The sequence below is a fragment of the Malaclemys terrapin genome, chromosome 3, assembly GCF_027887155.1.
Source record: "Malaclemys terrapin pileata isolate rMalTer1 chromosome 3, rMalTer1.hap1, whole genome shotgun sequence".
Taxonomy (NCBI): domain Eukaryota; kingdom Metazoa; phylum Chordata; order Testudines; family Emydidae; genus Malaclemys; species Malaclemys terrapin.
Genome location: NC_071507.1, coordinates 186330677 through 186345443, shown reverse-complemented (window position 1 = coordinate 186345443; position 14767 = coordinate 186330677). Strand labels below are relative to the sequence as shown.

Sequence of the window (14767 nt, the reverse complement as noted above, 5' to 3'; positions counted from 1 at the left end):
CTTAATTCAAATCAGTATCTGATTTTCATTAAGGTCCATCCTGTTGGATTGAATTATACACAAGTCAGTAAGGTGATCTGTCTGCAGTAACCCAACAGGCCAGAGATATAAGATGGTGTAACTTAAGACTCCTTTAAACTCAGAATCCATTAACCTTATAAGATGTACTGATATGAAAGGGATGTTGATGTAACCTACACATCCAGGAGCCACAAAGTGGTGATCCTACTTTAATTTTCACTTTCTTACAGTGTCAGTTGCTTTCCTTGCTACACTCCTTTCTTTGGCCCCATCAGGAGGGGTGTGTGTATTAACACCATTTCATACTCCCTTAGATTCAGTGGGCCAAATTCCCAGCTGATATGTAAGGAGGGTTGCATGCAAATTTATGTGTAAGTGGGTGAGAGTTCAAATCGGAGTAAGTCCATAATGAGTCTAAGTTGATGCACTTTGAGAGGGCAGAAGAAGATATAAACTTCCTCCAGACTAATGGTCCTGCTTTGAGCAGGGGGTTGGACTAGATGACCTCTTGAGGTCCCTTCCAACTCTGATATTCTATGATTAATGGTATTTCTACACTGCAATCTGAGATGTGACTGCAGCATAGGTAGACATACCCACACTAGCTTTACCCATGCTAGCATGGCTAAAAATAGCAGGGTAGATGTGGTGGCACTGGCTTCAGTGTGGGCGAGTCCATACATACCTAGAATCCCCAGAGTGCTTGCACAGCCCACGCTGAAGCCCACGCTGTCATGTCTACACTGCTATTTTTAGCTAGGCTGGCACAGATAAAGCTAGTATGGGTATGTCTACCTGTGCTGCAGTCACAGGTTAGGTTGCAGTGTAGACATATCCTAAGAGGCTAACTTTTTCAAACTTGATTGTCCTCCCAGCTGCAGGAGCATTGTCCACAGGTTGGGGAGGAGAGACTGAAACATTCTGAATGTGTCTGTTTGAAGCCACATGGACGAATTCTGAATGCTGTGCTTGGGTTTGTTTTTTAATCCAGGTACATGGGATATTGCAGAAGCAAAATCTTATCCTGTGACCTTTGGGACCTTACCAGAGCTGTCCATGGAGTTAAGTGAGTGGTCTTTCTGTGGACACTTTTGATTCACTTCCTTGTGAGTTTTCCATCACCCATATCCCCAGATATTCAGACCCTTAAAAATTCTCCCCACCATTAGCCATATTCAGTGTTTTCTCTGACACCTTGTTCATATTTGAAATCCGATGAGCCAACCTTTTAGTGACTGACTTCAGTGTATTTCCTTGAAACCAGTCCTAACTTTTGTGTCATCCTGGTATGACTTTAAAACTTGAGATGTGTCCTTACCAGTTATTTTAAAAACACAACTAAACATAGAGATTAGCAAATTCCACCATTTGAGCAGTAAGTCATTAATGCTTCCGATCAGATAACGAGAAAGCACCCTACCCTCCTCAAATATTGCCCCGCCAGCAAACTCTCTCCCCATAATCCCCCATAAAAAGTTGGGCTTTGCAGTGTGTTCTAAAGGCTAGCAAATTCAGGCTATTTCAGGCCAAGGGAGAAGGGCCAGGAGCCGAAGTCGAGGGGCCCTTGTGGAGAACACCTTGCCAGTGGCATGCTCCTTCTTTACATTTAGGGAATTCCAGTTCGAGAGCCTCTGCTGATTGCAACTGTGGGGAGAGAGGCAGTCTTTCTTGGTCTCTCCCATTCCACTTCAGTTTCATCTGTGCGTTCTCTAATCTCACCTAAAATTGTCTATGCTGCTTCTTTTGGCTATGTAGGCCCTGAGTGGTGCTGGGTTGAAGCAGTGTCACAGTAGACAGCATAACACTGACTTATCAATGCGTAATACCGATGAGCGAAAAGGTGGATGTGGGGTTTAGGTTCCTGAATTCTTATTAGAATATTTTGAAAAGACTTGCTCTTGCATTGGTTTGCACACCAGAAAGTCCCATTGACTTCAACAGGAGTTTTGACTGTACAAGGAATGCAGAATCTGGTCCTAAACATTTAGGATATGTTAAGTGAAAGCATACATACGTGCATCGTGTATGTTGAGCTGTGCAAGCCAAAATAATGTAATTCTACTCCATAGCAAGACATTGCAGATGATACAATGTATAACTTATTCGGTCATATATTTTCCAATCTTGCATTAAACAGTGGTCTGAGGTATCTCATAATAGACAACACAAGACAGACAAAAATCATTGCTTTCATCTGCATTAGTGAGTGCATCAAAAAGGTAAGCTGCTACAGGGCAGAACTGCACAAACAGAACAAATATTTAGGGGAAGAGTGAAAAAAAGGCCATAATAACCTACAAAATCATATTCTTGGACATGACGAAGAATAAACAAGAAAAAATATGAGAAGAGCTAATCCATAATACAAGTAGCTTAAAAGATTGATGTGCTGTAAGGAGTTATTCAGCACTTGTATGAGTGAACTCTGCTGTTTCAATTACTTGCAAATAATCATCAAGAAAAGCTTTGGCTTCCTTCTTTCTATGAGCTTTTTCTCTCTGCCCTACTTTTCATTACATGTAAAAAGGGATAACTATGGGCCTGATTCAGCTCTCTTTCAAGTCAGTAGGAGTCTTACCATTAACTTAAATAGGGAGTTGGATCTGGCTTTTTACCAGGTGTAGAATGGATGAGCTCTTTGTTCTGTAGGAACTAAAACTTCATTTTGATGTCTCTGAAAGTCATTTGCCAGCCAGCAGATTACGACTTTGGACAATACATGTTCAATCACTGTTCAGAGGGATATTCTGATAGTAATTTAATCATGTACTGTCCTTGTCCAGCCTTTTAAAATAAGTTCAGTGTTATGAGCAACATAAATTAATTTTTGCAGCTTAAATTCCATAATGCCACGGCTGTGCTGATCAGGAAAGGATTAATTGGCCTTAACAGGGTGAATATACCTAAGTGATTTGTTTTTGGTTTTGTTTTTTATTAAAAAGGTATACTTGTTTCTATTCAGGTAATCTGAAGAGTAAATCATCTCAGGACAACCCCTCCAAATATAATTGGAATGCCAACTTACCCTTCCTCACAGTGGATGATGCATGGCTCGGGCAGCGTATGTTCAATTTTCTGATTGATTGATTTATTTGTTTGTTTATTTGTTTGTCTGTGGAGAGATGAGTGCAGGTTGCTTTTTGCCTTTGTCATTTGAGCATAAAAAATAAGAGACTATCTACCACAGGGGTTCTCAGACTTTTGTACTGGTGACCGCTTTCACATAGCAAGCCTTTGAGTACGACCCCTCCTTATACATTAAAAACACTTTTTAATATATTTAACACCATTATAAATGGTGGCGGCAAAGTGGGGTTTGGGGTGAAGGCCGACAGCTCGCGACCCCCTATGTAATAACCTTGCGACCCCCTGAGGGGTCCCAACCCCCAGTTTGAGAACCCCTGATCTACCAAGTATCTATTGGCCAGTGGGACTGCTTGCTTCAGGAAGGTGAGCAGGATTCAGTGCACACTCAGGGTAAAATTCAGATGGGGCCTGATTTTCCGAAGTGCTGAGCACCCCCAACTCCAGCTGAAATCAATGAGAAGCACAAGTGCTTTACACGTCTAAAAATCTGGTTGATGGTTAATAATATGGTTAATTGTCATTTAAAACTCCTTCTTGTTTGTTTTATAAATAACACCTTAGTTTATTAAAACTGAATGAAGTTTACAAATCAGATTTTCTTTTTAGCATTTATCCTGGTTGTTTACTTTGTGCACTTCTATCACCTTGAACAAGACTATTGATTTTTACTTTAGTTACAATAAATTTCTAATCAGTTTCTTTTCCAGGTTCTTATGCTCTAGCATAGTGCTGCAGTATTTGGGTTGCAGACAATTCAGGGAATTGTTCATCTCTTTGTTTTTAAGTTTCTGTTGAATTTTTTTTTTTAATTCACAGAAACATTTTATTTCATAAAAACTTGGGTTTTGTGAAATCTAAATTTGGGAGTAAATTTGACTTGACAGTATCTCTTTAAAGATTTTTTTTAATAGAATTTCAACATGAATTTTGAGTTTTGTTTGTTTAAACCACAGGGTTAAAGGAACACTATGGGTATTATTTCTGTATTTTAAAAATGTGCTACTAGTCAGCATAGGTTATTAAAGTTAAAAACAAGTTAAAGTTAGATTTGCTTTTTACTATTTCATAGATTCCAAGGCCAGAAGGAATCATTGTGATCAATGTACTTCATGTATTTTGCAACAGAGGGTCCTGTGGCACCTTTGAGACTAACAGAAGTATTGGGAGCATAAGCTTTTGTGGGTAAGAACCTCACTTCTTCAGACCCACGAAAGCTTATGCTCCCAATACTTCTGTTAGTCTCAAAGGTGCCACAGGACCCTCTGTTGCTTTTTACAGATTCAGACTAACACGACTACCCCTCTGATAATGTATTTTGTTTACTTTTCTCACTTCGTTCAACTTAGATGGTGAAACTAAAGTGGACAGCTTTTAGTTGATTTCACATCTTGGTTCCCACACACTAGCACGATGCTGGAATGTTTGGGGGAAAATGGCTTCAATTATATTTTTACGAAAAACAATTAAAATATATATTTGTATTAACGTCTGTCAAGAAACTTATTTTAAAAACCAGAACCTAAATTTGGGATCCTGTTAGTATCCCTTAAAACGTAAGGGGAGAAATCCTGGACCTATTGAAGTCAGTAGGAAAACTCCCATTGATTTCATTAGAGCCAGGATTTCAGTGTTTGAATTTTAGAATCTGTGGGAAAGACCTATATAGATCTTGGAAGGTGATGCTGTCACAAGTGGTATGGGTATCTGGTAGCTTCTTCTCTGCACCTTTTGGCTAAGATCCAGTGAAGTATCTAATTATACTTCTGCTGGTGGGGTACTCTATCCTGCATGATCTCTTCCATCTATGGTCATCCTAACTAAAGAGGAATCTGGAATGATTGACTGAATAGAGGAAGCAGATATTAATCTGCTGGCATCTTTCCATTTCAGCCCAGCATTAATTAAGATTCTGGAACAGACGCAACAGCTTGCCTGTCACGGGATTTTATAAATAATATCTTTTATAAAAGAAAAACAAGTGTTCCCAGCCCATTGCACTCTGTTTATTTATCTTGATGGAGCTGTTTAGATGTTCCAGACTCTTGGCATTATAACTTCTGAACATAGTCCTGGCTACACATGAGTAAGGAGGATGGCAGCATAGGTGGCTCATCCATTGGTACTTCCTTGTATTTTATTTGGTATATGCTACTGTTTGAGCATTTTGTGTTTGATTCCCAGTTGGATAGGGAAACAGAGCTCTTCTGCTTCCATGGAATAGCATCATGTTTAACTGACAGCTTGAATATATAGCTGTGAACTCCGCAGCTGTTGCTATTCACTGTACATTTTAATTGAAAGAGGAAATGGAAGGTTTTCTGCACACAGCAGTTTTTTTGTAATTATTATTATTATTTTTTACTATTTTTGATTTGCATAGAGCAGCTTTGATTAGATAGCAGAATGAAGGGGAATGTTACTAACATGTATTCCTTCGATTTAGCTGAGATAATGCCTGGCATTAGGGTTTGTGCTGGTATGTGACTTAGTTCTTTAAACAAGGCCTGTTAACTGTTTCAGATACGGGGACTAAAAATGTCACTTATAACATGAAGACCACTGGATGTTACTCTGACACATCCAGATGAATACAGTCAATCAATTTCTTTTCATTTCCCTAGCAATTTTTTGGTAGGACTGCATAGTGGTTAGAGCAAGGCACTAGGCGTCATGAGCCTGGGGCTCTATTCTTAGCTCTGCCACTGGCTCATGGGCAAGTCACCCTCTCTGCTCCAGTTTATCCATGATAATAATAATGACTTATTTCACGGGGTGCGGGGAGGGTTGAGACTTGCGTCCAAATTGCAATCAGTGTAACAGTTCATCTGGCTGGATGACTTTGGAGAATGTAAAACATTCTACTAAGTAAATAGAACTAAGGGTATGTCTACACTTCCCACCGGATCGGCGATCGATCCAGCGGGGATCGATTTATCGCGTCTAGTCTAGACGCGATAAATCGACCCCCGAGCGCTCTCCCATTGACTCCTGTACTCCACTGCCATGAGAGGCGCAGGCAGAGTCGACAGGGGAGCGGCAGCAGTCGACTCACCATGGTGAAGACACCAAGGTAAGTCAATCTAAGTTATTCACGTAGCTGAAGCTGCATAATTTAGATCGATCCCCTCAGTGTAGACCAGGCCTTAGTTTCTCCCGTTGATCCAGCGCAGCGCAGACACCGCAGTAAGTCGACCTAAGGTACGTCGACTCCAGCTATGTTATTCACATAGCTGGAGTTGCGTAACTTAGGTCGGCTTAACTCCGTAGTGTAGACCTACCCTCCCACTCCAACTCTCATTCTTCTGCCTGCCAGCCTGAAGGGTAGCTAACTGCCCTCTTGCAGTGGTAAACTAACAGGAAAGTATGGAGCTTTTGATGCTCGAGTTTGGAACAGCTTCCTACTCACGAGAGTCAGTAACCTCTGCTTTCATTTGCATAGTGTGACAAAGTTCCTCCTCTACCTTGGTGGGTCCTGCGCTTATTGGCGGATTTTCTCGCCTCACAGATTCACCATGTGGGTCGGGAAACAGCCCAGAGACCTATTCTATGCCATTGTGAAGGGAAGAGGAGATAGTCCAGGAAACAATCTCTCTGTTAAGATGTGAACCACATCGCAGTGCCAGCCCCTGCACTAACATCATGCTGCAGTCTCTGCAAACAGTTCAGGGAATCCCCTAAAAATAAAATGTTCTCAATAAAATAAAATAAAAATAATAATTGAAAACATTTCTGTTAATATCAGATTTTGTAAAGCCTGTTTCCCAAAGGGGATGGTGAAAGAGACTTTTATAGACTGTCTGAGTGTTTTTGTGTTTTCCTTTAATTGTGTTTCTGGCCTGAATAATTTAATCCCTTGTTGTGCATCTAACGTTCAATTGATACACACATTTTTAATACGATACAAATACACAAATTCCCTTGTGCAGAAAGTGAGATATTAGATGTTTTAAGTAATGTTTGCTTTGCTAGTACAGGCCGAGGAAGTAATATTTATAGATTTGAATGTAATTCATTCATGTCCTTATATTAACAGATGATCCCTTAGCAATTGACCTCAATTCCGATTGGAATGCTCCCACAGAGGAATGGGGAAACTGGCTGGGAGTGGAGGAGACATGCACAGGACCAGAGAGAGAGAAGGTGAGGAAATGCCGGAAGTGAATGTGTGAGCATTACCATGTTCAATGAAAAGCAATCAAGGGCGATCCTGAGCTGGATGCTGTGTGAAGGAGCTGCACTGCAATAGAAGATCTTTCACCCTAGGAGAGGATTCACTGTGAGATCACCCCTCCAGGGCCGGCTTTAGGCCAATTCGCGCCTAAGAGCGCCCCGCGCACTCACCCCGACGGTGGTCATCTTCGGGAGTCCCGCTCCCCTGGCCAGAGCGCCGGCCAGAGTGCGGCAAGCCCCGCGGCCCCGCTCTCCTGGCTGGAGCTCCGGACGGAGCGCAGCAAGCCCCACGGCCCCGCAACCCTTGCCGGAGGTCAGCAAGCCCCGCGGCCCCGCTCTCCGGGCCAGAGCGCCGGCCGGAGCGCGGCAAGCCCCGCGGTCCCCCCACCTCCAGCCGGCAATCCGAAGTGCCACCCCAGGAATCGGGCCCTGCACTTGCTAAAGCCGGCCCTGCACCCCTCCCCGACTCTTTTGGGGCATCAGGTGCTGCAGTGTGCACAGGCACTGCATTCCCATGTCATGCAAGGACTGGCCCAAGGGCACAGTGGGAGGAAAAGGTTCCTTGTGCCAATTCCTCCTCCTTTCACTGCCATGTGCTTACTTTTTGGGGCTAGCTGCAATTCAGCCTCATAAATCTGAAGTCAGCTGATTTCTGCGAGTTTATCATCGGTGTGGCAGTGCTTTCACATGCAATCAGTGTTCAGTCTGTGCGTGGTACGTTTGCCATGCTGCAGACAAGCACTCCTTCTACTGAGGCTGACATTCCAGAATGTCTGAGCCCTAACTGATCAAAGTCCACAGCAAACACAAGTAACCTATTTTCTCACACCTTCCCATTTAGTTCACAGGTACATATTCAAATGAGAGAATTGAGTTAAACGGACATGTTCACAACTTGGGCAGACAACACAAGGCACAAGGCTTGTTGATTAAACTCCTTCTTCTACTAGAAACCCAGGCAAAAGCTGCCAAGTTTATTGACTAGTCCAGGCAGGATTCTGAGAGTGGATGGAGAAGAGCTTTCTGAGCTCTTTGCAGGCAGCTCTCTCAGACCAGTCTATGAGACCCCACTTGGGCTGCTTGTACATTAGTCAGAGGCTCTAAAGAGAGTTTCCATAGAAAAAGGACCTGCAGATCCATTACATCAGCATATGGTCCTAGGGAAAGCTGTCCCCAGCCTCCTCTAACAAAGGATACTGGGTCTTCAGTGCTGCTTAGGAATTGCCAAAAGGCAGAGAGGAAATTTGTTCCTGTCTCTCTGAGCGTGACAAGAAAGAAAGTAGAACCCCAGGAAAACTTGGGTGGAGCTGAAGTGACACCTTTGAGCTTTAATTGCTAAAAATGGATGCAGAAGGCCTTCTCTGCTGTGAGGATCTGAGCTCCCCCTCTCCCCCCCCAAAAAGTTGTACGTATAGTGTCAAGGGGACCCTGTCACAACATGGTATTCCCCTAACATGGTTATAAAATAGTTGGGAATTGCAGTGTAGATAGGAACAGGCTGTGTTAACCATGGAAAATCCAGTGCTGTGACATGTTTCTGGGACATGTTTAAAACGCACTTCAGCCCTGTCTGCACTGCAATCCTGAGCTGGGTTTTAACTGAATTGGGGGGCTGCAGTGTTGTAACCAGGTCACCTGACAGAATTTTCCATAGTATAGATGAGACCTTGGGCACCAGTTAAGGTTAAACAGGAACAGCTTTATACCATTTACAAGTTTACACAGAGAAAGTTCCCATAGAGAGCCCTGCAGGGTAAGGAAAATGTCATCTCAGCACAATTAGTGTGGTAGATGTTACAAGTCGCAACTATGAAGTGAGAGTACCGGTTGGCCCATCTGTCTGAAAAGTACTTGCTACTCTGCGGAAAGGGATGTGGAGAAAACCAACCAAAATATGTTGAGTTTTTAATTGACTTTAACAACAGACATCTGGACTTAGTAAATTAACTCTGAACATGTACAGCAGTACAATATTTTTGGCCTTCCACACACCCTATAAGAGTCTATCTGTGGGATCGTGTACTGAGAACCTAACCTTCGGGACTTTTTTGGTCCCTCAACTGCTTGGACTGCAATGTCTGGTATTGGCCCCAGCTTACGTTAGAGCGACCTTCAGAGTGCTCCAATTTATGTCATCTGGTATTGGCCCCCAAAGGGTTATTGTAACTGCCAGGAATCTCTGGAGTACAGCCATGCCCCTTTCCCCTCAACATGTCCCCTACATTGGCGGTTGCAAGGTGAGGAGGTGACTTAAGGTATGTTTACACTGGAGCTGGAAGGTGTAATTTCCAGCCCAAGTGGACATACCCATGCTAGCTGTGATTGAGCTAGACTGCTAAAAATACAAATGTAACTGCAGCAGGCTAGCTACCCAGAGCATTAACCTGTTTGAGACCCTACACACCCCTAGATCCAGTAATGATAACTCGACACCACTTGAGGCTTCCCTACGCAAGGGGAATCCTCAGCTGTCCACTTACACCAGCTTTAAGTCATCTCTGTGTTGCTGCAAAGATAGCTTTGGAAACATAAACCACTGTGACATGATTCCTAGACTTGGAAGGAACAAGCAGCTAGACTCCACTTTTGCAGCAGGAGGCTTTGAGGTTGGAGAACTAAAAGATCTCTCAGACACACAAACATTGGTGTCAATTTAGTCACTTAAGTTTGGCATGTATCTCCAAGAACTACCTTCACAAATCACTCCAGAATCCTTAGGCCTGCTCTGTGTATAGTGGTGTGATCATGGGGGACAGGAGTTGGTTACACTTGGGGGAGAAAGTGGCAAAAACTGTTTTTCAAGCTAACCCCAAATGTTGATGCTGGCTGCTGTGCAAGTTATTCATACAGAAATAGATATAAATAATGTAAACTTACAAGTCAGAGATCCAGATATAGCTACTCATCACAATCTCTGTGCCTCATCAGTGAGTTTTGTGGACTGTTGCCAGTTATCAACCTGCAGGATTGTGGACTAAAATTGGACTGCTCTACACCTCTCCCTGAAAGCATTTTGCTCCTCTTCCATGCCCTGGGAATAATAAGGGCAAAGGTAGTAAAGAGAAAAGGTTATAACATTTGACTCCTGTCTACAACAAACATGTAGTAGTTGGGTAGATGACAGGCTGTTAAGTCTAATCCTTTTAAAATTAGATTTGTCCTATGTTTCTTTTAAATACTCCAATTGCTTATTATATTTTCATTTTTTTCATATTTTATACTTGCATATACTTCATTTAACGTATATGCTTAGTTAAGCATATTATTTCATATTTATTCTTAAAGCCTCAGCAAGGTTTGGAAATGAGAACAGAGGAAGGTCAAAGGGAGTTGATATCTATGAAACACAGTAGTCATGCTACCTGTACCTCTTTCAAAATACCCCAGGACCCTGCTAACAATTTACCCCATAATGGTAAGTGATTAGTTTTGCACTTTAGAGAACTGTGATTTCAGAATTTTTGGTAATCCAAGGAATGTTCATCCATTTATTTATTCATTCGTTCGTTTATTATTTTAACTAAAATGTTAATGGCCTTTTTCTTTAGATGTATATGTTCACTTTTACAGAGAAGCACAATAACGTTGTTTAATCAGATGTTCTTTGACAAGGCCTGCATCTGCACCTATTGAAGTTAATGACAAAATTCCCATTGATTTCAATGGGAGTAGGATCAGGACCTATGCAGGATTTTTTTAACATGGAACAGGGTGACAGTGAGAGATATGTACCCGAAAAGCGCACTGACATTATTGAAAGTCCTTTCATTGGTTTTAGTGTGCATTGGATCGGGCCTGGTAAGCAGGTGTCCACTGAGAAATACATATGCACAACATGAAGGATCATGCTCTGGAAATTGTGTTTTGTCCAGCAACATGATTTTGGTGTGGAAGCTTTTTATAATTTGTGCTGCTGTTTGCATGGCAGATGTACCTGGTAAAAAGGAGAGGCGGAAGAGGAAGAAAATGAGGAAAGAGACTTGATGGGGCTGTGTAGCTGACAGTGTGAAAACCAAATAGCACGTGTGCTGATTAGCTGCAAGAGTTCTGCTTTCTGTGGTGATGCACTGAGCCCAAAGCAAAGAGAGGATCTAGAAGAATCCCAATAAATGGGAGAAGAGGAGAACAGGAACAGTGAGCTGGAGAGGAAGAGGGAGTGTGTGTGTGTGTGAGTGTGTGTGAGAGAGAGAGAGAGAATGAACCATGGTAATCTGTGCAAGAGTTGGTGTTGAAACAGAATTGCTGTTTAAAAACAACCCACTGCCCTTGATCACTTAAAGAAAACTATTGAGTAGATTTTAGCCCATTTACATTAAACCCTTCACTGTCCTGTTACTTATCAAGTTGTCATGTTGTATGACATTATAGAATTAGTCAAAATCCATAAATGACCACGATTGTATTTAGATTCTATAGAGGATCCACCCTTTATTCCAGCCTCCATTTGCAATTTAAAATGTGCTGTGTGCAGATGTGCTCATTGACAGGTTAATAATGTACAGAAGGTGGGTGGTACATGCTAAAGCGGCTATAAATCATAAGAAAGCAGTTGTTAGACCTACAAAGAACAGCACCACTCACCCGCAAATCTTTGAATCTTTTTAACCCTCTGCAGTTGTTGAAGTTGGATTTTTACCTAACACAGTGACATTTTAATGTATTTCAGCTCATACGCAGATCAGTTGGCTCCAAAGGTGAAAATTTCTAAAGGAGATTTTAATTTACTTAGAAAAGTTGTGTAACTTTTCCATTTTTGTGGTGGGCTACAGTTTAGTAGCCTGTATGTTAAAAGCATGATCCTTTTGCTATAACTGTATTTTAGCCTGAGAGATCTTGTTGAAGACATTTTTCCAATCTGCAGTTTGGCAGTTTTTACCATTTTATTACTTAATTTCTAATATTGTAAGCCAAGTATCTAGATTAAAGTTAAAAAAAAATCTGTTTTTTATGGTGAAGGGCATATACTTCTCATCTTCAAAGGGCTATTTAAAACAGAAAATATCCACTAATGAAAAGCAAATTGTTCTACCTTAAATGCCAAGAGTCTGTGAAAGATGTGAGATTGACACCACTAGTGGCTCTTTATCCACAGAACATCTAGAGCACAGCAGTAACTATAAATGCTTCCCTGTACTGCTCAGAAAATATGCCTCAACCCTGATCCATCTTGGCAAGGCCACCTCGATGGGTGAGATGATAGTTATTCAGCCTCTGTGCCTATTCAACTCTGTGCCTCTGATGAAACTGCTAAAAAGGGTTCCAGTTACTATTAGGTGTAAAATGGACGTTTGTTCCCAGTTGGTCTGACATCACAAAAGTCATTTCACATAGGCCACCGCCAGATGTTAACAGCTTGGAGTCATTACCAGCTACACTCACACGGGAACCACTGAGCTAGAGGTAAAAAGCTCCATACTTCAGTAACTTGAACCACACAGTCCCTGTTGCCAATGTATTTGTGTAAGTGTAATCTTATCTAAAACCCTGAGTGCTTACATGTTGGCTTTCACCCATGCTGTAGGATTTAAAGCATTAGTATCCCTTAAAGAAGCTACTGCACAGAAATACTGTATTTATCGATATATGTAAAAGCAATTATCCTATGGTCTAAGCACCTTTGACACAAATTAAAGATACAGTTAATCAAAGTAATACCAGCAGCTAACCTACTACCATAAAACATCCCCCTCCCCAGACAAGTGTCCCATCTAGCCCCTTCCTCACACAGAACCAGAGATAATAAATGAGCCTTGCAATATGCCCTGAAGATGAACAAAACAAAGTTAGTTCAGAGTCAGATACATAGTTGTGGGCTTTTTTCCCGTCACAGAGGATATTTTTAAGTGAGGCCATTCAATAATACACTTTAGAATTTGCATATCTTAATGCTTACATATCAGTTAAGAGAAAATATAGGCAATTTATGAATGAGGCTAATAAAGCAAACAATGTCTTCCCTGAAAAGCAGCTTGTTAATACCATATGCATAAAACTAACTAGAAAATACTTGACCTTATTGGGAAAACAAATCTAGTAAGGATTAGGACTTAGGGGATGGATTAATTAAATACACCTCTACCCCGATATAACACGAATTCGGATATATCATGGTAAAGCAGCGCACTCCAGTGGCTCAAAGCAAGTTCGATATAACGCGGTTTCACCTATAACGCGGTAAGATTTTTTGGCTCCCGAGGACAGCGTTATATCGAGGTAGAGGTGTATGTAAATAAGAGGTGAAATTCTAGCCCCATTGAAATCAATGGCAAAGCTCCCATTAATTCCACTGTGGCCAGGATTTTACCTGAAATCTTTATTTAGCAGCAGAAGATAATTTCCATTGCTGAATAAAAAGAGAAAATATCTTAATGAAAGATGTAAGAGAAGTTAAGGTTGGTAGACTCAGAATTTCACCTACCTTTTCTTATATATCTGTCTGCAAACTTTGCAATGTTCATGTAATGTTGTTTTATTTCCAAAATGAAATGTTTTATTTTTTTTCTAATAAAAAATATTAAAATCACTGGCAACAGCCGAGTAACTTCTGAGCAACCCTCCAGTAACAAGCGTGTGTTAGAGAGAAAGAGAGCTGGAGGAAAAAGCTTTTTGGCAAGGAAACATTTCATTTTCAGGCTTCCACAGGGATATTGTGAAACAGTTTTTCAAGAATGGGAAAATCTTTCAACAGTGTTTTTTTAAGGAAAACTTATTGAAGTTTTTATTTTGTTAGAATAAAAGAACACATGCAGTGGGCAAATGACATTCCCATGTACAGCTGAGAGTCTAACAGCAACAAGAAACAGATTATATATGGCCCAGTTCTGTCGTGTTTATTAATACAACTCCCACTGAAGTCAGCTGGACCGTGGCCACATTAGCAAACCTTGTAACCAGATTTCCCCACTAGTGCAGCTTCCCCAGTGGTAGTAAGTGGTCACTGTAATGTAGACAGGGCTCATTGTATCATCTAACCTTATGTCGTATTAATGTGGAAATGAATAGTTATACAAAATGCCATAGGAAGGAGAATATATCCCCAAGACTACAATATTAATCGAGCATGCCCTCCTACATGCATGCACAATTCCAAGGCTGCTTGTGCACTAGCATACTTTGGCTGTAATTCACCACCAAAGGTGTCAGTGTTGCTGGTATGAGCGGTGGAAGGGCTAGTCTAGGTAAAGGGTCAGGTACATAGTGGTAAAACTGCCTGAGCCCTGTCTTAATTACATCTTCCATTATTGCTACCATGTGTGGAGCTGCACAACCTGACCAAGATTTTCAAAACTGTGTGCGGAGTATGCCTGAGGTTAAGCTACTAAATAAATGGCCTGATTTTTTACTGTGTAGCTCCCATAAAGTTCTATGTGTATTCTTTTACTTTCTCAGTCTTTAAGGGCTGAACATCCATAACTCACTGAAATCAATAGGGTGTGCAGGTGGCCATCTCCTTTGTGAAATTGCCTCTTTCATCTCTGGAACCTCATGC

The 14767-nt window shown here is 41.5% G+C and overlaps 1 protein-coding gene across 2 annotated transcripts in view; it reads left to right on the top strand.

The window, feature by feature from the left end:
- The window catches only part of LOC128833417 (protein LYRIC-like), a 44135-nt gene extending 30769 nt beyond the window's left edge, over window positions 1-13366 (top strand). For both annotated transcript variants that reach the window (XM_054021273.1, XM_054021272.1), the window contains 5 exons: window positions 1013-1087; window positions 2984-3082; window positions 7142-7248; window positions 10564-10693; window positions 11207-13366. In XM_054021273.1, the coding sequence (XP_053877248.1) occupies window positions 1013-1087; window positions 2984-3082; window positions 7142-7248; window positions 10564-10693; window positions 11207-11262 (467 nt within the window). In that variant the 3' untranslated portion in view covers window positions 11263-13366. The remainder of the gene's footprint in view (window positions 1-1012; window positions 1088-2983; window positions 3083-7141; window positions 7249-10563; window positions 10694-11206) is intronic.
- Window positions 13367-14767: the final 1401 nt, after the last annotated feature.